We start from the raw sequence: 26,860 nt of genomic DNA, 5'->3' as shown, positions 1-26,860 counted from the left end.
TGCTCCAGAGTGAAAAAGACACGATGTACTTCTCCTGCTTTGTAATAAGAGCAGGCGATACAGGTTGGAAAACAGGGAGCAGCTTGGGATCTACCATGAATTTCAATGGAAGTTAGTGGGATGCCTGCAGTTTGTCATTTCAACAGCCTTGACATACAGAATTCCTGGAACGAGGCTGCCTTAATTCAGTATGACAGCTCTGTGGCAATAAAGCAGCATCCTAAAAATAAAGTATACATAATGCATCTTCCATGCCGGGCATGAAAAATAGTACAATGCTTAAATGCTACCAAAGTGATATCCCTTGGGATTCATTCACATTACGGTGCAGACTGCTAGGGGCAGCTTTAGCAAAGCTGCTAAATCGAAGATCACAGTTGGAGTGCTGGCTTTTCTGATACTCTTGCCTTTTACATAGACTTAGTCTGCTTTGTCTTGTTTTAGACAAACATTTGAAAATATTTTGTTAAAGTAATTACCTAAATGTGTCAGAACCACACAGTATCTGGTGACCTTTATAATAATTTATGACTTTTGCAAGGATAGTTTGGCAGAAAACGTGCTAATATGTTCAGTTATGTTTGCATTCATGGAACCGTTTTTGTTAAAATAAAAAAATCTGGTAATCACTGGCTTGCATTAAAAAATAAATAAAAATAAAAAATATAAAAACCTCAGAGCAATATTATCAATGTTAAATTGTTAGATTGAGAAAGAAAACTAAATAGAAATGTCGGCATGGTAGTAAATCAGAAATCACGATGCTTAAATTTGGACATTTTTGTCACTGTCCCATATTATATATCAAGTTGTATTTGAGAGGTAGAGTGGATGAAGCAAAGCAACACCAGGAGGATTTAGTGTCATATGGAATTGGGTACAAATTCCAGTGCCACTATTCACTAGCTATGCATCCTTAGGCAAAATCATAACCGTGCTGAGCCTCAGGTTTCCCATATTTATAGTATCAATACTATCTGTTGTGTATGAGTGTTGAGTGGTTTAATAGACAAAAATAAAAATATAGTATAGGCACTGCAGTCTTTATAAATTTGCAATTGAAGATTTCATTATTGTAAGTAGGGGTTTTTTAAAGTCCTTTGATGCTATATTTCAAAACACTTTTGCATTTCCTGCAAAGACATGCATAGGATGAGCATCTGCTACAATGATAATTGCTGGATTTTGTACAGTACACTGCAGGCATCCTATGTAATTACAACCTTACCTTCCCTTCCCCTAACCTCCTTCTCATTTTCTGGGTTGTCTTTGGGGTAACTAACATCTGACAGAAAATGGTCTGCTATACAATACAATGCCAGCAACTCCACTGAGTTCACAGATATTCCAAAAGAATCAACTAGAATTCATTAAGTTATACAATCAAGAACCTGTCCCAGACTAACCTGAGCTTATGGCTCTATGCTGATTGGATGGTCCATGTCAGTTTTAGTAACAACAACAAAATAAATAAACACAAAAAAAACCTTTTTTTTAAATCCACCTGAGAATAAATTTTATAATTAGGACAATTTGTCTTTGAACTAAATCAACAGAAAGCTTCATCTGGGAGGCTGGAAGCAGGGAGATCATTCAAATCATAGTATTTGATTCTCTTATATCTCCTCTTGCAGGTTACAATATGTACCCTTTTTACATCCAGGCAATTTATATTACTTTGAGCAAGGTATTTATTTAATTACCCTGGGCCTCTATTTCCACATCCACAAAATGTCTCTCATAGTGTACACACCTGATAAAATTTTCATGAGATAAGCATGCACATACTTAAACAGTGCCTGATATATAGTAACATCAATATTATTCTTGCTATAGTCAAGATTGTTATCGTCTTGAGGGGAAAAGCGAAAAGAAAAAAAAGAGGTGCCCATAGCAGCCCATATCTGTGTACCAGGGAGTAAATCATCTGTTTCTAATTACATTAAACTACTAAACATACTAATACGTTGTGGTGATGGAGAAGGAAGACATATTTTAGGCCCCTTGAATGATTTGTTGAGAGAAGATTGATGAAAAGACTTGGAAGTTACAAAACAAAGGTCTGAATTTTTTTCTAGATGACTAATTCATTGTATGACCTTCAGCTGTCTTATTGCTTTTCCTCATCTCAAAATTGAGGTAACAAAAAAGAAAAAATGTCTACCGCATAGGTTTCTTGAAAGGGTTAGCTGAGATAAGCCAAATATCTATATTCAACTAACAATACAGACTAGTTCTGTTCTTGGTACTAGGCCTGAACTTATTTCCACAAACATTAATCAGAAGTCCGAGAACAGAAACAAAATTTAGAGAAGATAACTTACAGGATTTGCTAGCTACCCACTCTCCCAGATATTAAAGGATTAAAAATTATCAGAGAAATACATACCTAAACTAAATCTTACTGTTCCTCCTATGGAAAACTCATTATAAAATTACTTTATAATGGGAGGTCAGCAGACCATACTGATAGATTTTATAAGAAAAAATGCTATAAACCTCATTATTCGAATTATACAGAGGCTGCCAAAGAGATTTTTTCATTAACTCTACAATGACCTCTTAATAAGATCCTCCAGGAGAAATCCTGGTCTGGACTTCGGACTAAAATCAGTAGCACTTGTCTTGAGTGTTAGAAGCTGAAGGTAAATATAGATTTACTGTTAGAGTCAGTAAAACAGGGCAAGAATGCATTCCTAAATTATTCAAAAATATTTACTGAGCACCTATTATGTTCCAGACTCTCCACTAGGACCTATAAATGCAATAATAAACAAGATCGGAAATATCTCTGCCTTCACAAACCTAGAGGCTAGTGGGAAGGAACAGATTACTAGTCAAGCATTATAATACAAAGCAATGACACAGGCTATATAGAAATAAGTGCTGGGTAGCTAGATAAGAACTATCGCCTCCCTGGGAATCTAACTAAAATACTAAATTTCATGGTGACAGTGAATAAGGAGACATCCTTCAAGTTTATAATTTCATTGGGAGTCCTTTTTAGCCTCTTGGGCCAGAGGATTCACAGAGGCAATTTCTGGGATTCTTCTGCATTTAAACACTAGCCACTGACTCACCCTACTTTGTATTCAAACCTTGAAAGAGCCTCAAGACTCAGAGAAGATCCGTTCTATGGCAAACACATGGCCAGACCAGCCCTTTGCCTGCAATGGAGGTGACTGGCTGCATACTCAGAACCTGCCAAAATGTGTACCGCCTGAGAGATTCTTGAAAATCAGGCTCAATAAACCACTGTCATGGAGCTGGAAAAACTATATGGCTAGTTAGCAAATCCCCTATTTTTGTCTCATTTTCTTTGTTAAATAAAGGGGTTAAATCCATTGTGAAAAATCAAAGGGTTGACTCTAACAGGGTCTGGCTCTGGGCTTCTTAAAAAGATTCCATCTGCTAAAGAGAGATAACCCACTTCCCTCTTCCTTTTAAAAACAAACAAACAAAATTTTGCTTACTTCCATAGTAACCTGTCTGATAATATGTCTGTCAACAAGATCTTTGTCTCCACCCTGGCTTCCTCTCATCATGCAAATTGCCATTGACTTTAATTAGATTTAATAAGCCCCTGGGAAGTGCAGTAAGGGGAGTGGGGAGCAAAGTTGATCCAGTGGAGGCTTACTCTTGCATGTTGAGTACAGCATTACCCTGGAACTCTCCTATCCTCCCAAAGCTGGGAAAATAAAGAAGGCCAAGCAGATGGAAAGAGAGGCTGCTGCTGCTGCTGTCCAAATGTGAAACGTGGGTGGAGAAAATCATTTAGAAAAAGAGAGTGAGAGAAAAGAGAAAATCAACCCCAAACCCCAACAGCTGCAAATACTGAAGCATGTGAAGCTGTTACCTTGGATGAACTCTGATTTCCTGCCCACAGAAGGCAGGGTTCTGTTGAGCCCCAGGATCCTGTCCAGGTGGAAGGCAAACACCTCACTCATGTCCAAAGGCTGCTTGAGCAGCCCACAGGGGCTAGAGCCGCAGCTAGGCACAGAGCCAGCGGCGCTCCCCTCCAGCACCAGCAAGCGCGCTTGGCTGTTCCAGGGCACAGGCTGGAAGCCCGCCACAGCACCATCGGCCAACTGGCGCATTCTGTGGATGTCTTCTTTGCTCAGCCACGAGGGGGCGCTCTCGCTGTAGATTCTGATGTTGCTCTCTCTGGCCTCGGGCAGCTGTAAGTCTGAGCCCCCAACTCGCAGGCCCGGACCCCGTATCAATCTCCAATGTTTTTCTCCAACCTTGGCCAGGTTTCCTCTCTGGACGTACCCGGGCACTTCAGCATCAGCTGCCCGTGCAGTTTCCTGCGACTGAAGGTATGGTCCCATCAAAGCCTCCTGTCCCGGGGACAGGGATACCACGGTGTACTTCTTTCTGCGCTTCGGTTTCACTGTGCCACGGATATTGGCGGGCTTGCTTCGCTTGGAGCGTAGGGTAATGTACACCACATTGGACTGCAGAGTAGATCCATTATCCTGAGACTCGGGAGGGGCCAGGGTACCATCCAAGGGTATCTCAGGGAAGGGTGCCTCGGCGGTGTCTCGGCTCTGGTGGGGCCCCTTTTCCGCGTCCGGTCTGTGCTGGAGCGATGCGCGCCCCACCTGGCTCACTAGGAAGCCCAGGTAGATGGCGCAGGCAGTGCCCAGCAGAAGGTTCCTCCGAGTCCTTGGACGCCGGCTGCTCCAGAGTTTACACACCCGCGGGACGCACAGAGAGCAGATGAACCAGTTTATGAGCTGCCCTGGCTTGTCTGGACAGGTCATTTCTCTGCTGCATCCACATGTTGAAGAGAGTTTAAAGTCTGCAGTTGTCTCCTGGTGACATGATGCATGGTTTCCTGAATTCAGCTGTGGCCTCTGCGTAGGTGTTCTAAGTGGTCTCCAGTGGGTAGAGATGGAAGTAAAGGGTCAGTGATGCAGTTGGGAATGTTTGTGACACCGGCCACAACAAACCTTTTAATTCCTCTCAGTCTCCCAAGGAGCAGTGGGGCTAGTTTCTGGGAATGAATGGAAACAGTTAACTGAGTCACAATCTCATGGCAGTTAAGTTCCTCTACAAGAGCAAAGGGAAAAAGTAACTCTTTCCTTGCATAAATATCACCACTAAATTTTTTTTAATGAAGTGTAAAATCCAGAAACAAGATAGATGTATAAATTGGATATTCAGTTTAAACTAGTGAGAACAAGCCACAAAAATCCAAGAATATTTTATAACTTGTAACAAGAGTCATTCAATTTCACTCTAAATGAAAAGCACTAAAATTTGATAAATCCAGGCTCTTCCTTTTTGAAATTCAGAAATAATTTAAAATAATACATGGTTTTTTAAAAATCTATAACTATTCCATATTTACTTTTTAAATCTTTCACTAATTAGTTAACTAAATAACTAACACTCAAATTCAGAAATATATTCTCTTAACCTAACACTACAATTTTTCTTCATAATGATCCATTACCTTACATTAATAGTTATAATATAAAGCCATAAATGCCCATCTGTCTCGAAAGCAGTTACATTTATTGTCACACACCCACACAGAAACGCAACACAGAAATCCGACTGCTTTTTACTCCTTTTCTTTCCACCAAAGTCAGCTGAAAGAAAATAAAAGAATCTCTTGCTCTATTTTTTGCACATTATTAAAAAGAAGAAGAAACTGTACACAACCTTACTTACACAGCTGGCCCCATGCTTCGCTCCAGAAACAATGTAATCCCTGACTCTAATGCAAAGAACTTGTAAAGGCTGAGGCATGTAAGTAGAACATATTTCATGGTCAAGAGTGTTCCACATTTCAAATATTTCAGCTCGGCTTTAACGGCTCCCTTGAAAACTACTGATTACAAAGCAAAAAGAAGAAACAAAAAAAACAGTTGCTTACCAACTGACTGCTTATATCCCAATTTTCAGACAGATAATTTTTTAATTGTTTAGAAAATAAACTTTCATTTTAAATTATTGCAAAAGCAAATGCCATACAGAAGCAGTTTTCATTCAAATAATTTTCCACTTATTTTTAACCCCTGGGAGCCCTCTAGTGTCCTGTTTGGAAACAGACTTTGAAAGGTCAGTCTCAGGGCTGGACTGAGAGCGTTTGCTTAGCCGCAGAACAAACACCTTATAAAATGAGGAATGCTGTCACCCCACACCACTGTCCATCTGTAGCTGGGGATTAAAGCACCAGGGTTCCCAGGACTACAACTCACCTGACTGTCTTGGCCGTTTGCAGAGGAACGTTTAACTCCCACCACTTCTGAGAAGGGAAGGCCTGGAGGTTCAAAAAAGGTGAGAAAGGGTTAACGCAAATGAGGAAAAAAAAAAAAAGAACAGTGAGATAAGGGTACACATAGATAGGGAAAGACTTTTGGAGTGTGCAGTTGCAGGAGCAACAGTTCACAAAAAAAAAAAAAAAAAAATGTGGATTCTCTCTGATTGGAGGTTTTTTTAAAAACCGGTTAGTAATTGGCTTAGGTAGTTTGCTTGTCCTGGCACAAAGGCAGGGGTGGATGACCTCCGGGCCTCACTTAGGCTTATTCTTTTTGCTTCTATGGCAAATAGAATCAGAAGGCAGGAAGGGGACAAGATTATTTGCCCCCCGCCCCTGGAAAAGAAGTTTGTGATACCGGGGTGTGTGTAAGAGATCAGAGTATGGTATACACTCCTAAAAATATCTTTTACAAAGCAAAAGAGAGTAACGAGTTGTAATATATAGAGAAGGAAGGAATAAACTTCCCAGGGATAAAGTAGTAAAAATGATAATAGAACTGTTGCTTTAGCACTCTTAAACTCAGACCTCTCTTCCTCTGTAAATGTTCTGCCACCTGGAGGAAAGAGAAGGCGCAATTCCAATATTGACTGAGGCCCAGAAGGACCTGTTGATTTGGGATAAACGTCCGAAGAATTCAAGCATCAAAGCCATTTTCTTTGTGCTCCAAAACTCTTAAAGCACACTTTCGTAAGCACGGACTTATTTTCTAGAGAGTAAAGGTTAACTTCTTGAAAGGAAACCATGACAGAGCTGTTTTATTAGAGCTATCTTATTGCTTTCACATATTGAGAATAATAAATGACCTGACTCTTTAAAAATTAAAGGTAAGTTTTTGGCGGAAGCCAGGTTATAAAAAAACAGAGGCCTCTGCTAACTGTTTATAAAGCAACCTTTTTAGTGGAAAATGCTTAGGAAGTAGATAAGAACTCTATGACTTAGTAAATTTGATTGAATGCCTTTTTGACCCCCTCCCCGCCACCCAAAATGTCTCTTTATTAAAAGAGCAATACATTGCTTCCCCTTACAGCCACCAGAGGGATTAGTGGAGACGGAAGGCTATAATGTCTAGAGAAGGGACTCCGGGAAGCTCAGATCCCTTGTGGCAAGTAATCTGGCCTCTCTCATCCATCTCTAAGAGAAGAGTACTAATTCCACTCACCTCATCAGTGTCTCTGATGAGTAAATGAGATAGTGGTGACAGAAGGATCAGGCAATGAGTTTTTATCCTTCAAAAAGCCCCTGGACAACCTAGACAATTAAACTTCTTTATTTCAGCTGTGGATGCTCAAGGGCTCAATAGTCTGCCCCCCACCATGCCCCCCACCCCCTCTGACCACACACACAGAACCAGGCCAGACACCTGGCCCAAGTCATTCTTGGCTTAGGATAGAATAACCCAAGTGGCAGTGGTTTTCAACTTGTGGAGAGGACTAATGATTGGATAAAGCTGTCTTGATTTTCTGGCTCCTTGCAGGAAGCCTGTGCAGAGCCGCAAATGATCCCTTCTCTCCTCACCTGAGGCACCGTTTGTGTAAAGGAAATAGGCTGCAGAGTACATTTAAAGGAGGGAAGGCAGGCCTCCGGTTACACTAGATTAAGCCTGGCACATTAGAAATGCATTGCGATTATAAAGAAACACCTTCAAAGTGCAGGAAAAGAGGCAGAGAGAAACTTGGGGTCCTTATTTCATTTATACCTAGTAGTTTTGAGACTCAGTTGTGTCCCTCACTGTGATCAGACATGTGTGGCATATCTGATAAGTCATTGGGGTGTGGAAATTACATATACATGTTTTATGAATTGATAGAGAACCAGGAATAGAAAAAACAGGCTGTGTTAATATACCCATTTCCCACCTCCCCAGCCCTATAGATTCAAGCCTCAGGAGAGAACTATGGGTAAACACTGATGGAGTTATTTGCATGTATTGGGTTGACCAAAAAGTTCATATGGTTTTTTTCCATAAAATGAAAGACACATTTTCACCGATAACTATTGATTTGGATATTTTTAGTATGTCAGCTATCTCCTGTGTGGTATGATGTTGATAGTTCTTCATTAATATCTCTATTTGATCGCTATCAACTTGAACTACCCGACCATGAAGCATCATCCAGCAAGAGATCTCCAACACGAAACTTCACAAACCACTTTTGATACGTTCAATCAGTCACAGCAGCTTCTCCATACACTGCACAAATTCTTTTTTTGCATTTCAGTTGCATTTTTACCTTTCTTGAAATAATAAAGCATAATATGCCAAAAATTTGTATTTTCTTTTATCTTTAATATTAAAATGGCTACACAGAAAATTCACCTATTTTGATAAGATTTATTTATTTTTAATGCACACTGGTATGACCGCTTTCACAATAAGATCTAACAAAATTGTTGCAAATGAAGTTAAAGACAACTAAGTGCTACTAGAGCCATCTTACGGGGGAAAAACCAAATGGACTTTTTGGCCAACCCCATATTATCCTGTGAGATACAGAGATGCCAGCAGCACACTTTGGTTTCCAGACAAGAAGATGCGATACAGGGTGAGGGAGCATCCCATGCTCCCCACTGCTTTCAGGTGTTGGCTATTTTGGAAACACTGCTGGGCAGCACCCCTGGCATGTACCTCATGGTTGCCATGGAAGTGACAGCAGCAGCAGTGAGCTCAGCAGAGAGTTATCTTTAAGTAGCTACACAGACGGAAAGCATCCAAAGAGAGGCTAATGTGTGGTAGCCAGAAACGCTGGGTTATGGCATATGAGTGGCAAGCCCTGGCATCCTTGTGACACAAACCTAGTCCCTTTGAGAGGTGCTGGAGGTCTTGTTTTATGCAGGAGAGAGTAATAGTCAGTGCAGTTTTGGTCACTCCCACTAAAAAGTGCTTGGTACCCACAGGCTGGTGATACTTAGGAAAATGTAGGTTGCACAGCCACTTAATAGTTATTAAAGACCCACTAAATGCCAGTCACTAAAGCTGGGTTCTGCGGGGGGTACACAGCGTCTGAAGCACTGTTTGGCTCAGTAATGTCTCAATGAATATTGAATGGGAAAATGACTGAATGAACAACAAATGAATGAAAATATCAAAATGATAAAAGCACAATCTCTAGATCAGTGGTCCTCAAAGTGTGGCCCTGGCCCAGCAGCATCAGTTTCACCTGGGAATTTGTTAGAAATGCAAACCCTTGAACTGTACCCCAGACCTACTGGGTTAGAAACTCCTGGAGGACGGGCTGTGTCATCTGTATTGTAATAAACCCTCCAAGTAATCTGGATGCATGCTAAAATTGCCCTAGCTAAGGAAGTCCAAAAAGAATGGGGCAGGCCAGGAAGAAAATAGGAACATGCCCAAAGAGGAAGAATAGAAGAAACTAAAAAGTTGTAGGAAAACTCAAAACATCATTTTCAGTTTACATAAGACTTTTCCGTACCTTTTCTTTCTTTATGAGAGTTCAATTTTCTTCGTAACATTTCATCCATTGATTGAAGACAGAATATGTTAATATCACATACTCTGAAGAGCCAACCACCCTTACCTACCCAGCCCTTTCTCAAAGCAAGGTCATAGCATATAAATTTTGGGAAAAGGAAAGATTTGAGAGATTAGAATTCACAACCCATGGAATAAAAACCAGAAACACTCGTAGTCGGGTGAGGAGGAACCGTCTAAGGAAAATTGCAGAAAGAAATCAAATCCTCTACAGACCATTCCCGGTTCTGCATCCATAAAGATACCTTTTACAGGAAAAATCACATTGTTTTCTAAAAGGCAGTCAGAGAGTTCCCATGGTCACATAATGTGTATCATAGGCAAAAATTATTGTCAGAGTAGCCTTACTCTAAGACATCACCCAGAGACCAATGTGGGAGCAAGCAACAGGTTTATTGAGGGAAAAGGGGGAAGGGGGTGGAGGAGAGAGGCAACTTCCGGACCAACTCGAGGGCCAGTAGGAGCAAGGGGAGTGGGAAGCACGGGAATGGGGACTCCCAGTCCTCCACGCTGGCTGGTTGGAGTCCCACCCAGACTTCCACAGGTACACTTTTTAAACTTGCCAACCGCACATTTCAGCGAGGATGAGTTTGTCATATTAGCATATTCAGTAGATTGTTTACATCTTGTTGACATTCTGACCAGGTTAACTAACATATCCTGTTGTCATGACCAGCTTTGCATCCTGGCTACCTCTATATTCTGACAATTATAAGCCAAAATGCTTTGTTAAGAAGCCTGATGAGAGTTTTGAAATTAAAAAGATGAGCAGATACAAAGCACTATGACACACAGAAGAAAGTTAAATGTTTTGATAAGAATGAACATGTCATTTCTCTAAATATAACACATCTCAATTATTTTTCCACAGGAAATAAACAATGCTTTGGTTGAGAATGCACACTGTTTTTCAGTTCTTTAGAGAATGAAGACAACCTTGAGCTAATCACCAGCTCAAAGGCAACACTCCATGTTTTATCTTTGCAGTAATTTCTTACAATATAGAAATAGCCAGGCTGTATAATAGTTTATTACAATAAATCTGCATTTAATTCAGTTGAGTTAAGGAATTTACAACCAAAATATTCTTACCTCAGCTACATGCTTTTGGCAAGTGCTATAGACTGAATGCTTGTGTCCCTTCCAAATTCATATGTTGAAACTCTTAATGGCCAATGTATTTGGAGATGAGGCCTTTGGGAAGTAATTAGGTCATGGAGTTGGAGCCCTCGTGATGGATCAGTGGCCTTGTAAAAAGAAGCAAAAGAAAACTTGCTTCCTCTTTCTCCTGTCTGCCCTCTCAGGACACAGCAAGGAGACAGCCTTCTGCAAACTAGGGAGAGGGCTGCCACCAGATCCCCACTGTGTGCACTCTGATCTCAGACTTTTTAGCCTGTAGACTATGAAAACTAAACTTCTGTTGGTTAAGTCACCCCATGTATGGTAATTTGTTATAGCAGCTCAAACTAAGACACCAATATATTTAATTTTGTTGCATTTTCTCATTTGAAAAAACAGATTATATTTTGTTCCCAGGGTTCTAAAAACTAAACTATGTGTTATATGGAAAGCACTTAGCACAGTGCTTGCTTGATGCACAGTAAGAAGGAATGGCTCATTCACTTGCAAGGATGATGCTAATGACTCAGCACTCTCTAAAGAGGCCATAAGAAAACACTGATGGATACACCATGATCAACATATAATTCGAAGTTCAAGAAATAGCTGTCAGTTGCATAAGTTACTAAATGCAGCAAATTATTCAGCATTTGCTCACTCTATTCTTCTGTACTTCACAAAGGACTTAAAAGATAATCGAGACTAAATTCTGAATGCTACTTTAAATTAAACTGTGATAATTTTGCCTTTGATATTAAACTTAGTCTACAGTAACCCCTGTGAGGCTGTATATGTCGTTGTAGGGTGGGTCCTTGGCAATGTACGTCCTTGAATAACATCAGTTCATTCAATGTCGTGCCATTGTAATATTGAAGAGACACAGTAGGGACTTCACTCTCCTCAGTATCAGTTAGCTGGTGGTAAACTGGTTTCCTTATTCCTTGTTTCACATAAAGTTCCAGAACCAATCTAAGACCTGATGTGAGGACTTACTGTAATTAAAATCAGGGGACATTTGCCATACAAGTTATTAAGCTTAGATCACACATTGAGTAATTTCCCTTTAGGTGATTTGATACCTTCAGACCCCTTAAGCACACTCTCCCCAAGCCTCTGGCAATATTACGAGGACAATAATGAATAAAGATAATAGTATAGTAGTTTAATATTAGTTTTACTATTCTTGAAAACAGGGCCTCATAGGGTTGGTGAGGATTAAATAAATTAATAAAAGCACTTACCACACCCCTCCCCCCCACAAAATAAGTTAACTTTATCATTACCAGGACACTGTGGTGGGGTAAAATAGATATTAGGAACAGCCACAGCTTCTACAGCAACTAGTCTAACTCAGGCAGATTTCACCTGTTTTCTCAACCCTAGATAACCACAGAGCCTAATTCTTAGTGTTTAAGGCAGAGCTGAGAGCAGGCAGAAGTTCACATACTTATCATCCGGGTCAAAGATAAGTTCCAGGTGCTCCATGGGGCCCACTGGGGGGTTGTTAACTGGAAGTCAGGAAAAGAGAGAAATCATGGAGATAGCCCACCCTCACTCTGCCCTTAGCCCAGAAACACCACCAGCTTTAGAGAGTGACTTTCAACCTGGGGCAGCCCAGTTGCTAATGTATTGGGGCTGCTACTTTCATCCCCACCCCATAGGGTCAGTGTAAGTGAAGGGCTCTTGAACTTAAGCTTCTTAGATTCATGATACATTCATCTCTGGGTTAATGTTACTGAGCAAAATGGGGTTCTTTCATGTGGTGCCTTGGTGTAAAACCCAACAACTCGTGTTGAAAAAAACAGGTCTTTATTTACAATATTCCAAACTCGGGAGGGCAGTGAGCACTTCAACTCAGAGACCTGTTGTGCCATGGGACCCAGCACTTCCCTTGGTCCCCAAAAGACTAGAAGCCAAAGTCAAGCCCAGAAGTTCCCCATCCCTTATCTGTCAGCTCTCTCCTTCAGGATCTGGGGTACGACGTCATCAGCCTCCATAAAAAGTCCAGCAAAACATGTGCCATGTTGCACTGGATCGTGCATAGTTCTCTCCTCTCCCTTTCAAAACCACATGGATCTCCCTCTGCCCTTCCAAAGCCACATGGATCTCTCTTTCCTTCTAAAACCACATGGTCCTTGCTCTCTTTTCCCTTTCAAAACTACATGGTTCTCTCCTCTTCCCTGAAAATGGCTGCTGCCTTATTTTTAAATCCCTGACTGTGGCCTGTGATGCAGTGGGCATGGTAATTGGTGCTGACCATTCACAGAACTGTGTGCAGACCCATATGCTCTTTCCTCACCATTCTATAGTCAAAACCCCTCCCATCTCCTTGGGGTCTTGGGAAAACCAAACAATTTGCATAACTAAGACACTAGCTACCAGACACAGATATGCAAAGGCATCTTGAAAGCTGTCCTCTTCCCCCATTCACCAACCACAGGCCCTGGGGAGTTTTGGGGACCCCACTCTGTAACATTAAGAGTTGCCCATTTTGCTGGTAGCCTACCATCCTAGAGAGTTAGACAATCAGGAGCTATGCTGACAGCAAAGCTGAATTCTCTACCTCACAATATAGAAAACTTATTGATATGTTCTGCACTCCTTTCTCCAAGATACTTATTACTTCCTTTCTTTCCCTCTGATTTATTGTTTTATTTTTTCTGTACAATCATAATTCCCTCAACTTATTTGCAATATTTCACTTATTCTTGGGTATTACTTTTTATAATTAGTTGAGTGCTTTTTTTGGTTTGTTTTGTTTTCAGGCAACAAAAAACCTGGAAATTCAAGCTTCCACAAAAATAAATTTTATTGGCTAGTGTCACTCAAACATCCAGAGGTAGAGTAGGCTTCAGTGCAGTTCAGTCGCATCGGGCCATGTTTCTGTTCTCTTGACTGTGCCCTTGTCCCATGGCTCACTTCATCCTCAGGCTGACTTTCCTCCTGGTCACAGGTGGCTTCCTGAAGCATCAGACTCTATATGACCCCTCTTTCACGTCTACGTGAAAAAAATTGTAAGCATCTCACAAGCACTAAATGAGTTTTCAGAGCTTCATGCAGAAGCCAATCACTATAGATAAAAGGAATGTCATGTAGGTTTGCACCTTGGTTACAAGCTCACTGCTGAAACAATTACTATAGTAAATGATTTTGAATGGTCTCTGGAGCTGGATGTGATATCAGTCCCATACAAATCCTTAATCTCCTGGCTGCCACACAGGGGAAAACGGTTACAATGGTGTTGGGTAGACAAACTAAACATCCATTATCATTATGATAGATTTTTTTCCCTATTACTCCCCAAAACATGGGAAGCCTGGAAGGTAGGCAGTACTGACTTATCTCTGTATCTTAGGTCCTACCTCGTAGCTGACATGTAATCAGTGTTCAACAGCCACCTGAATAAATGAACAAATAAAATAACTGATTTTCCTCAAAAATATATTTGTCACCAACCATTCCTGTAATTCTTAAATCACATGATAGCTGCAATAATATTTGCACCATATCTTATTGTTTAATGCCACCCGGCATGGTTATAATTTTTACTCATTGCTTTTCTGGGTCTGTCACTTGATTTCAACACATTACTGATTATTTTTAGAACAGTTATTAACACAGACTTCAATTGCTATCCTGTTTTCCCCTTGAACAGTGAAGCAGTTGCCATGGAAACAGAATTCAATACCTCTCTCTAGAGCCTCACATCAATGCAATTTGGTGAGAGAGACTAACATACTACCTCCTACCTCTATTTTTGAAGGCTGAAGATCTATTATCTCAAAAGATGCAAGTCATTACTGGGGTTAGGCATACTTGATGAAATACGGGTTTGCTAGCTTGTCCAAGAAGATGTATCAGAGCTCTCACCTAGAAATAATTCTCTAATCAGAGTTGGAGAAAGTTTTGAATGATTTAATTGACTAAAAATTCCCAGTCAAAAGGTAGATTTTATTCAAAGGTGAGAGGGGGGATCATTTCAAACACTGCCACTCATTTAGCACAGAGTCAGAGACTTACAGCCTTTTTCAGAGAACCATGCGTGGTAATTAGGTAGGGCGACACATCCTTCCCCCAACTCCAACCACACAAAGTGGGATTTGGAATCTAATCCAGGTACACTGATCGGGGGAGGGAAGAGTAGGTTCCCAAGCATCTCGTGGGGAAGCAGCTCTCTCTGGACAAAGTTGTAGCTCTAAGCCTTAGCTGCTAGGCGCTCAGCAGCTGGGGGAAGGATATCCTGGCTCTGCGGGCAACTGTGTGAGGGACCAACAGCATCCGCTACAGAGCAGTAGAAATGATTCATCACCACGTCCTCAACTCTCAGCTGGAACAAATTTTCGTAACATACAACCAACCTTTGACCTTGTTAACACTCCAGAATCTTTTATTTGGTGGTTCGATGTGCTTTGATGGAATTTTCTACCTTGTCACATGAGCTGTTAGCACAGAGTCTCTCTCTGTGGGTATATCTCTGAGGGTAATCTGGATGAACCCGAAGATATGGTCTGGCGGAATGTGATAGGTGCAAGTGAAAAGGGGGAAGTGGGGAACAGATTACGATACTAGAGCCAACTGTATCAACAGGTACTTAAAGCATAGGGAACTGTGCAAAGCCGGTAGTGAGTATACAAGTCATAGCCAAGTAATCATAAAGGTAGTGAGTCTGAGAAACAAGCAGGTAACAACAAGCTTGTGGATGAGAAACAAAGCCAAAAGTACTTGTACAGACTAGAACAGGGACAATAGACTAAGATCAGTACAAAAAAAAAAAGAGGTGGAAGATGAGGCTGGACTACAAGACAACACCCCGATTTTGTTGTGCGATCTTTTTCTTAGTGCAATGGTTTGAAACTGAACAAGCGAAAGGTTTGCTTTTGGATTTGTTTTGTTTTAAATTATCTGCTTGTTTGGTTTACAGCCCTAGCTCTATCAAGATGATACTTTAAAGATGACATTCCGTATATCTGTTCTTGGTCTATGCCTTCTCCGTCTATGAAGGAAAAGGACGATTATCCATGAGCTAGATCAAGACTGGTTCTCCCAAGTGCCCTAGTCGCCATTGTCGTTCTCTGCTGTGTTAATCCTGGCCCTCATCCTAGCCCCATTACAGCTGTTTCCAAGCAACATTAAGTTCTTATTAGTATTTTTCTAGGATAGGAGCAGGTCAATAATATTAATGGAGTTAGTTCTACATACCAGCAGGTTTGGAAATACTTTTTGTCAAGACATGCACAGACTTCCTAACACTGAATACTTCTGCAACAAAGCTAGGCTACACTTGGCCCATTTCTACCTAGGACTCAGGCACATTCAAGGTTGCCAGATTCTCTGCAGGATGCTAATTGGGGCTGTTTTCTTGCCTTCCTCTTACTAGGCCCATTTCCATGTGGCTGGAAAGAGATTGTTTTTACTTTACATGCTCTGGACACAATTCCTGACCTACTCCCACTCTACCTGACTCTTATGTTTTGCTATGTATTAGTTAAACCCTGCCCTCCAAGCCTGCACCCATTCATTCACTACGTCCAATCTTGCTTTCTCATCTGTTCTCGCTTTGTCCTCCATTCTTCTTTTCACCATCCTACACTACCCGCCCCCCTCACTCCATTATAGAATGGCTAGAAGTGCTAGATTGGATTGAGGGACCATCACAAAAAATGTCAGAGGGGAGTTCATAGCAGGACCAAGGCCTTGTGGGCCATTGTAAAGACTTCGGTTTTTAATCCCAGGAAAGTGGAGAGTCAGCTGAAGAGTGAACATGGTCTAAAAATGAAAGGAAAGGATCACTCCAGTTGTTATTTTAGAAACATATTGCATGGGGGGTAAAGACGGAAAGCAGGAAAATCCCCCATGGGGCATCAAATAATTCAGACTGAGATGATAGAGGCTTCATCCAGGATGGTTACAGTAGTCATTGTAAGAGGAGGTCAGGTTCAGATATGTTTTTTGTTTTTGTTTTTTTAATTGAGGGAAAAGGATTTCCCAACAGGTTGGACATGGGGTATGACAGTAAGAATGAAGTCAAGGTTGATTCTAAGAGTTTTGTTCTGAGCAATTATTTAAACACTCACACTATTTCAGGAAACCATTATTGTGCCAGGCATTATTCTAGGTACTTTGCCAATCATGACTCATTTCTTTATAACAATTCTATGAGATAGATATTATTAGAATCCCCATTTTACACATGAGTCACTTGCTTAAATGACATGTGCAAGGTCCCAGTGAATGTTGTTGCCATTAACTGAGATGGATCAGTGTAGGAGTGGAACTGATTTGGGGCAGGACTGGAAGCTTACATTTTTACTTTTTAAGGACTAGGAATTACTAACTATCCACCTGTCCAGACTCAGTCAACCTTTTCTTTCAGCTGGTATTAGTCTATGGTATACACTTTGTAGGGGAAAAAGAAATTTCTCTTTATCTTCAAGGTTCTTTCTGCTGGTTTAATGATTAAATCCACATGAAACAGATTAACAAGGCAAGATAAGCAAATTTAATTACATACATATGTATGGGAACCACACATACATGGGAGAGTCAGAGAGTTCACATATATGAGAAGTTCTGGGACAGAAAGTTAAAATAAAATATATATGGCATTCTGAGCTAAGGATGAAGTAAGGCGCCCTGGGGCTTTAGAGAAGAGGAAGGTCATTCACAGGACAATAAGATAAAATATTTAGTAATTAGAAGTTTTCCCTGCTCTGTAGATAGGTCATAAAGAGTTGTTTCTGGTAATAACTCTTTTTATGGGCAAGGCCCCAACTTTAAGAAAGAGGTGAAAGTTTCTCATGAGCTTACAGAGTCTCAATTGCATTTAGCTCCAAATAATCTGCATACCTCAGAGACACATATTGGGATGACTTGTTCTGAACCACTACAATTCTTACTTGAATAGTGATTATATCAAGTACTCTAGGATGCCACCAGACCCCCACAGCTTGGTATTCTACTGTAAATAACAGCAGGTTAAACGTTTATCACTCCCTCTGAGAAAAAATAAAAAGTAGCATTTGATGAACATTTGGGGATTCCTGTGGTGCAGATATTCCCTCTACAGTCCATTTTAAACAACATGATTTTGTTGACTATGGAATTTGACGAGATGCATACAATCTGCCCTCGGCTGTAGTCCAACACTAACTGGAACCTTTATAGTAATTCTAAAGTGCTAGTGAACATCTAACAGTTGTACTTCATGGCTCCCAACTGAGAAGGAAAATTTATGATTGAAGATGTCGCCCAAGCAGTTGGGGAAAATAATTTAGACTGGAACTAGAGATTGAAATATAGATGAGAAAGCAAAAATGGGCAATTTAGGTCCAAAGATTTGGATTAACAAAGGGGCTATATAACTATAGGAGAGTGAAATGGTTGAAATAATGATTCTTGGTTGATGGCACAAGGGTCCAATGCAAAGAAAACGAGGAGACAAACCTGAAAAGACTTCAAAGATACGTCAGCTCATTAAAAGGCTTAGGAGTAGGTACATGAGGAAATCAAGTCAGTGGAGGAAAGAGGCAGCAGCAACCTTCAATAGCTATCAATAGCAGAGACATTCAAGTCTAGTGTTTCACCAAATGACTGCTTCTCCAAACCATATGCTTCTGAATCTCCAGGAGTTATTTTTTAGTATATTTCTGATGCAGTGTGTCTGGGTTGAGTCAAGGAAATGTATGTTTCTTAAAAGCTCCATAAGTGATTTACATATAATGCCAGGTTTGAGTATCTGGTAAATATCTAAGTCAGAAGGAGTCAGGATCTCCAGGAGTCCCAACAGCAAATAAAAGTCACCTAATTATGAGATTAAAGTTTAGGGCAAGAGCAGTAATGCCTAAAAGGACTAGGACAAAGTTAACACAGCAGCCAAATAAATACATAGGTCAGCAGTGATGCTGGCACCTAAACACCAAGGACACATTAGGCATCCTTAGCAAAAGTTCACAAAGGGTCCAACACACATTACCACGAACTTGGCAATGGGACCCAAGAGAAAATTTTACTCAGGGGAACAGCATAATTATTTTAGTTTCACCATAAGGTAGAAGATAGAATGCAAAGAAACATGACTAGAAGAATATTAAGAAGGCAAATCAAGCAAAGGATGGTGAAGGCACACACGAACAATGACTATGACAATGGAGATGGAATAATGAGGTTGGTTTTAGAGATATTTTAGAGTTGAACTGACAGAGCATATAATGCTCTGGGTATATGGAGAAGGATGGATGGGAAGAAATTGAGGATAATTCCCACATTACTACATATGAAGAAGAAGGAGCAGGGAGAAATTAAAGAGGATTCCCTCATACCCAACAAGGGTGATTCAGTAAATAGTGTCCTTTGGTGAAATAGGCATCTAAGGAAAAAAAGGAGATGAGAAAATATATATTCTTCAGGACTCTTGACTGCAAATTTGAGAAAATAACCCAACTGTCTTTGGAGGGGGAAAGGCTTTTCTTGCTGCATGAAATCTAAGAGAAGATTAAACCAACAATGGTGTTGTGGACTATGGTTGCTATAGTGTTGTCTTCTCAGAATGTATTTTAATATCCCTTCTAGTAGCAGTTTTTTTTTTTACCCTGGCTGGTTTGGCTCAGTGGATTGAGCGTCGGCCTGCGAGCTAAGTGTCGCTGGTTCCATCTTCCAGTCAGGGCACATCAGAGAAGGAAAACTCTGACTCCAAAAAACCTCCGCTGCCTTGCGGCATACCTCTTCAGGGGAAAGGCTAAGGGAGTAAACCCCGACAGAAAATCCGGAGCCGGAGTCCCTAAGGCGGTTCGACGTTGTAGTCAACACCGGCAACTCCTGCGGCGCACCTGAAGCCAAGCTGTATTGACTCCGTCTTTCCCTTGGACCCTTCAGCTGCGAAGAGAGGGGGGGTCTGCTGCATGGGCAACAGCAGACCCTCCATATCACCCTGCCCAGGCTCTGTAGCTTCAGCTTCACTGGAGAGGACACTCCAGCGTCATCGCAAGATGTTGATTCAACACGGGAGGAGACAGATACTGTGTCACTCCCGAGTCGGACTGCACAGCCATTCTCGGCGGTGCAGATAGACTCTTAAGAAGCTACACCATCGTCTCTCGAGACGGACGGCTGCCGACGAGTAGCAGTTTTTATATTTTGAGTACAGTTATGTCTGACTTACCCACAGACATAAAACTAGCATATAAGCTGGATCTGGCCAACCAGAGAACCTAAGCATTTGACCAGAGTGATTTGGGCAGAGGTAGAGAGCAGACCTGAGCTATGCCAATCAGGAGCGTTTATGAGACTTTTCAATTAAAGCTAGCAGGGAACTATTCTCTTAGAGATTGATCTTTGGCATCACTGTTTAGGAAGGGTGGAAGACTGAAACAGCTTGCAGCCCTCTTCCTTAGCCCCCTAGATAAAGCCTTAACTGCCTGAAGCTCAATTGAGACCAAGCAGAGATGACAGATGGATAAAAAAAGTGACCTAGCAGTTCTGAAGTGTCAGTTGCAGAAATTAATAGAGGACTAGTTAATACAGCTATTTCTTTAATCACATTAGCTTCTTCAATATCCTTTCTAACCATGAAAGAGAATAAATTTCATTTCCCCCCTTAGGCTAGTTAGCAATAGGTCTCTGTAATACCAAGTATAAAATTCCTCATTAATACCTGCTGGAAGTCTAGAGAAATAACTGGGCCTTGGGAAAACTCGATCTGGGGACTGGACTATCACCAGAATCTAGTCCTCTGCTTTTAACCTGTGCCTCTCCCTAGATACTGGCTTTATTCTCTCTCACCACAGACTATTTTCTTTTACTCAGTTGGAAGTATGACTACTGACAACTACCTTGTTTTATATCTCCATAGGTTCCATTTTTGAATTTGATTCTATGTTTTTACACTTGGAAGCATAGAGATTAACTCTGTGCTTTTTACTCTTTGTGCTTCCAAGTTCAACATTCTAAGGAAAGCTTCTAATCAACCCACCTTGTGTCATAGAATAGATCGATCGATTATGAACTGGGTTTTGAAATACTGTGAGTGGTTGAGCTTGGGCCAAGTCGATATCCCTGAACTAATCAAAGAAGGCCAGTGGGGGACTCATGTGAGAAAATAAAGTTAAAGGAGGGAAAAAAATTGTTCTAAGAATAGAAGTTTGGTTCCCTAAAGAAGGGCAAACATGACTATAGGTATTCCTTACTGTAAAGATAATGTTTTAAACATGTCGAATTTGAGACCCTGTGACAGGTCAAAAAGAGGCCAAAGAAATGTGTCCAGTTAAAATTATTACTGGTCTGTAAGAGGCAATTTATGCACACACCTGATTCTGATGAAACACATCACCTCAGACTATAAACTTTAAGTTTAAACTGTAAATTGTATATAATTTTACCCCAAGGTTACCTAGATCTCCAGTTTTTAAAACAATTTTCCCCACTTTAAAATGTTTATCCTATAGCAGAGTGGATATTGTGAAGTGAAACGAGAGAAAGGGTTGTGAACCACAGAGGCAGGACCTTAGGATTAAAAAATCCTGATCTATATTTCTCCCCCATTGGGCAGAAGATGAGGTCATGGGCTAGCAGAGCCTAAGGACCCCAAGATTTTTGATCTGAGCAACTGAAATTGATGGGGGACTCAAATTTTAGAAAACATTTAGTTTCAGGAAATAGCTAATAAGCTTAGTAATAAATGTATGTAAAAAGATATTGTTTTAGGAACTGAAGGTATGACCCACCTTGACTCCAGGAAACCATAAGCAGTTCCACCTTTGTGTCTCAGGAGGCCTGCAAGCAATCAAGACGGTATCTGAGCCATCGTGCTCCAGGGTGAGATGACCACCACCCAGGGCACAAGGACCACTGCCCAGGGCACAGATGAAAGAATGCTGCAGCTTTTATCTGATTAACTTTTCCCCTGAATTCCAAACCCTTTCCCTATACTTTTCTTCTCTTTATAAAAAGGCCAATTTAAAATGGAATGGAAGATGGTCTATTAAGTACAAACTCATTGTCTTCTCAGATTGCCAGCCATCTGAATAAAACACCCATAAAGATTCAATCCCTATCTCTGCTTATTGGGTCTGATAGTAACAGGCAGCACAAACGCCCGGCTTTTCCAGTTTTAAAATAATGGGGTTGCCACTGACTAAAAGGGGAAGGTTATGAGTTGGTCATGTTTGGGGTAAATTGGAGTTTTCTCTCATACATTTAAGTGTGTGTGTATATATATAAAGAAATGTGTATATGTATATATATATATATATATATATATATATATACACACACACATACACACACACACACACACATATATATATATATATGGTGAAATAATCACCACAACCAAGATAACTAACACATCCATCACCTCACATAATTACTTTGTGTGTGTGATGAGAACACTCAAGATCTATTCTCTTAGCAAATTTCAAATATGCAACACAGTATTATTAACTATAGTCCCCGTGCTGTGCATTGGATACCCAAAACATATTTATCTCATAACAGAAAGTTAGTACCCTTTGACCAACATCTCCCATGTCCCCCATCCCTCCTCACCCTTGGCAATCATCATGCTAAACTTTGCTTCTATGAGTTTGATTTTGTAAAATTTTACATATAAGTGAGATCATGCAGTTATTACTATCTATGACTGACTTATTCTAGCATGAAGTCCTTAAGGTTTATCCAAGCTGTTTCAAATGGCAGGATTTTTTTCTTTTTTTATGGATGAATATAGTCCATTAAAATATATATAATAATGTTCCATTATATATCACATTTTCTTTATTCATTAATCTGTCAAGAGACACTTCGATTTTTTTTTTTCTGTCTTCACTCTACTGCAATGAACATGGGAACGCAGATATCTTTTGGAGACACTGATTTCATTTCCTTTGGCTATATGCCCACAAATGGGGTTGCTGGATCCATTATAAATTTTCATTAATAAACTTCCCATATCAGATAAATAGCCTATGGTTGGCAATTTTTTCAAATATATATGGTCTTTTTCTTGTGATTGTTTGGCAACTATAAAGCTGTCTCTTACTAGTGATTTTGGCCCATGAAATTGAGTAACATCCAGTTGAGATCCTTAAGGGAGAAATCAATACGTTAAGTTTCAAAAAGAGACATCCACTCAGAAAGTATAAGGATCATGGGGTTAGAGTCAAAGCAGGAGAAAATAGTCAGATTTAAGAAAGTCAAGATGTAGTTGATTGGCAGTGGATGAAGCATATCTTACAGTTTTTTACCTGCTTCAAATACTTGCTTTCCTGTCTAAGGTCTGTTTAAAGAGATCAGAATGAGGTTCATATCTCATAATATTTTTGGAAAATATATTAAGTATTAATAACCCAAGCACTGAAATCAGATATTTTGGCTTGAGAACTAACAATTACCACTTATTAGCTGTGTGAATCTGAGCAAGTTACTCTTTGAACCTTGCTTTGTATCCTCACCCATAAAGTGAGTATAAGATAGATTAGCATCAACTCACCAAATTGTTCTAAGAATTAGATAATACAGATAAGAGTCTTTGTGCAGTGAATGCCCAAAGTCAATGCTCAATAATTATTAGTTGTTATTATACACCATACAGAAGGCTTCCCTTTAGAGCCCCATCAGTGTCTTTCTTTCCTCAGTTATTTCTCCTCTCCACCTAGTGCCTTCACTGGGACTCATTAATGATACTCCCATCAGCACCCTCGGTGACCTTGCTCTTCTGTCCTTCCACCAGAGGTATTATGCTGACTCTCATCCCAGGAATTCATCGACTAGAAATACTGTAGAAGAAAAATTACATGGTCATGTCAAGAGGTAAAGTATGAGAGGCCATGTGTATTCATTGGAGGGCATTTTAAAGGTTACTTATGCAATAGAATATCTGGCTAAGATTGGACTTGACATTTAAATTTTGTGATGAGTAAAATCAAGTAAACACTTTAAATGTGGCACCCTGAGTTTTTGGTTCTAATGATAGAGACTTTAAAATAATTGGACAAGCCATTCCTTTGTTTTTAGAAAATCAACAGATGTGCCCTTTAACTATACACACTTATGGCGAGTTCTTTGTTCTTGACAAAATTGTGGTGACCTATAAGCTGAAGGTACGTATTGTGGTTTGACCAATCCTCATTGTCAGGTAGACTCAGAACTAGACCTCTGAGAATATTGACTTCATTTCCTGATTGGTTGATTCATTTGCTTTTGTTTGTTTTAAGTTTTGAAGATTGTTTGCAGAAGATGAGACATGAAGACAGGCAGCTTTACTTAAAGACTGAGCATGAACAGGGTTGCTTCAAGGCCCAGAAAACATCTTAGTGAAGAGAGACTTCCAATGTTCTGCCCCTCACTTTGGGAGCTGCAGTTATGTGAACATCGGTATAATGCCCCATGCCCATAAGTCATAGCAACAGGAGGTCTTCCACAGACAACTTGTATGGTAGTAGTTGTTAGCCAGGGAAGCTAGAACAAGAAAGGGAAAATATGAAGATGTCACACTGGGAGCACGAGGCCTCCCTTTGGAAACCAGCAGACGTAATAGAACACGTGGATGCTGAGGTCTTTGTAAACATATGCAGGGGGCACCGTAATTCAGGCTCTAATAGAAGAGCTCTAAGTTCATATAAACAGAATGGTGAGGACTTCTTCCAACCTTCTTATATTATAAATTTAAAATATGTGACACAAACTCTTTAGATGTCTTGACCAAGATTATTTAGGGCAAGGGACTTATGCATCAATATTTTGAACTATGTAAGTTACAATAATATAGACTGGAAAAGTAAAAATTTGCCTGCACTAAGAAAGTAAATACCTTCCTTACCATTCATCATTCCAAAATCAGAACATCAGATAAAACCAGGTACAAATTTATCAGAAAATAATATTTCTCACAAATACAAGCTGCTTCTGTAAAATGCTATCACAGCCCAATTCTTGGAGTGACTATTTATTTCTTACTAAGACATCTTTTTCTCTAAAATTATAGGCTATCAGAATACCTATTTGAAATTATTTCAGTGTTAATAAAACATCCCACCCCTGTCTGATGGAGTTAGGTCGTGCAACAGAGAGAAGCAGCCTTGATTTATTTATACTCCATGTGCAGGACTTCAGGCAGCAGGTTTCTGGACATAACATTTGACATCCTAATTTTGTTCCCAAGAAAACAGAACTCCAGGTCCATTTCACAATCCAGAGCCAATGCTGGCCTCTTTACACACAGCTCTATTTTGCTTTAAGCCCATCAAAACACTGCTTCCTTTACGCTGCACCTGAACTCCACTCTTTTGCAATGTCATGTAACAACTCTTTTCCGTTCTTTGCGAAAATATCCTCCAGTTTCTTTGATATTTTAATATTTTAATGAGTCAGTAAACCTGAGTTAGTTGGTCTACAGGTTTGTTCCTCTTGTCTTAGGCTGATTGGGCCAGGAAAAGTTCCTGTCTTATATTTTAAGTGTCCCTTTAAGCACACCTAATTTTGTATATTTTATCCCATAAGCAGAAGCAACAGACTAATCTAATTACAAACCAGAAGATGTTTACAGCATAAAAGTTTCCATGCTACAAACAGAAAGTTCTTGAGACCAAAGAGGAAGAAACCACTTTATAAAATGAAAAAAAAAAATCACAGTTGGTTTTCTTACACTTTACTAAGACTCAGGCTGTACCTCTTACAATACAACAGTAATCCAAAGGAGGGATTTTTCTTTTTTCTTCCTTAGTAATATGACCAAGAAGTAATTTGACCATGAGACCTTATCTTGAAATATTTATGAAGTTCCAAAACCTCCCTCCAGGTCCTCATTCTTGACGTATGACCTTATTTTCTGTTTCACGGAGAAGCGGGAGAGAAACGAGAAGAGAATGTGCACCAGCTCCCACCAGCACTTCCCACCTTCCTGCGGCCGCACTGATACATGGGTACTATGGAGGACCGCTCTGCATCTAACAAGGGCTGTTCTCTCTCTGCTCTTGCCCTGGATCCCATCTGTTTGCGCCTGCGCAAGGACATCCTTTCAGTAATTCTCTTTCTTCTCCCTGGTCGTCAGCATCCAAGACAGCCCACAATGACCCTCAGCTCCGGTAGCCATGTCATTGTTATCTCTTCTCCCACTGAATAAGGGGTGAACTGTGTGACCAACAGAATATTGCCAAAGTGATGGTGTGTGACCTCAGATGCTAAGGTCATAAAATATAATGACACTTGCACTTTCTGGGATTTCTCACTCTGGGGAAAGCAAAGCTGCACTATGTCATGAGAACACTCAAGCAGTCCCCTAGGGAGGCCCGTATGAAGAGAAGCTGAGGTCTCCCACCAGCTGCTCCAGCCAACCTGCCAGCCATGTGAGTCTGCCACCATGGGTGTGGAGCTTCTAGGCCCAGCCACATCCTGCCTTCAGCCAATCTTCTGAGAGACTCTGGCAACTCCTACCCCAGTTTCTCCCAAATTCTTGACCTATAGAAACTGAAAGAATAAATGTTGATTGTTCTTTAAGCCACTACATTTTGGGATCATTTGTTACACAGCAACAGATAAGTAATATGTCTCCTGTGATCAAAATGCTTCAGTTGTTCCCCATTTTCCCCAGAGGAAAAGCCAAAGTCTTCTTGATGGCTCACAAGACCCCTTTCATCCTATTCTCTAGCTTCATCTTCTGCCACCCTCCTTTCCACCATCCCAGTTCCAGCTATAGGGACCTCTTTGCCACTCCTCAAACATGCTTCAGGGCCTCTATGCTCACCACTCCTGCTCTCCTCCCCCACCTCTCTCGGACCTTTACTCAAATATCTCCCTCAGTGAGGCCTTCCTAGTTACCTTTCCAAAAATGCAGCTTCCCTACATACAACGCCCCGCCACACACACACATACACATTCTCCATTTATTCTTCTTCCCTCCTTTGTTTTTTCCTTAGCACATATTACTGTTTTATATACCATGTATATTATTATCTGGCTGTGAGCTGAGTTGGTGCAGAAACTTT

General features: G+C 40.5%; 1 protein-coding gene across 1 annotated transcript in view; it reads left to right on the top strand.

The window, feature by feature from the left end:
- The first annotated feature begins 3,607 nt into the window (after window positions 1-3,607).
- Window positions 3,608-26,860, top strand: part of TMEM144 (transmembrane protein 144) — a 61,152-nt gene continuing 37,899 nt past the window's right edge. The window contains exon 1 of the mRNA XM_090288785.1: window positions 3,608-4,319. Within this exon, the coding sequence (XP_090144911.1) occupies window positions 4,230-4,319 (90 nt within the window). The 5' untranslated portion in view covers window positions 3,608-4,229. The remainder of the gene's footprint in view (window positions 4,320-26,860) is intronic.

This window comes from Furipterus horrens, unplaced genomic scaffold (genome assembly GCF_987537825.1).
Source record: "Furipterus horrens unplaced genomic scaffold, mFurHor1.1.pri manual_scaffold_10, whole genome shotgun sequence".
NCBI classification, from domain to species: domain Eukaryota; kingdom Metazoa; phylum Chordata; class Mammalia; order Chiroptera; family Furipteridae; genus Furipterus; species Furipterus horrens.
The sequence above is the reverse complement of the archived record's forward strand: the minus strand, read 5'-3'. Positions and strand labels throughout refer to the sequence as shown.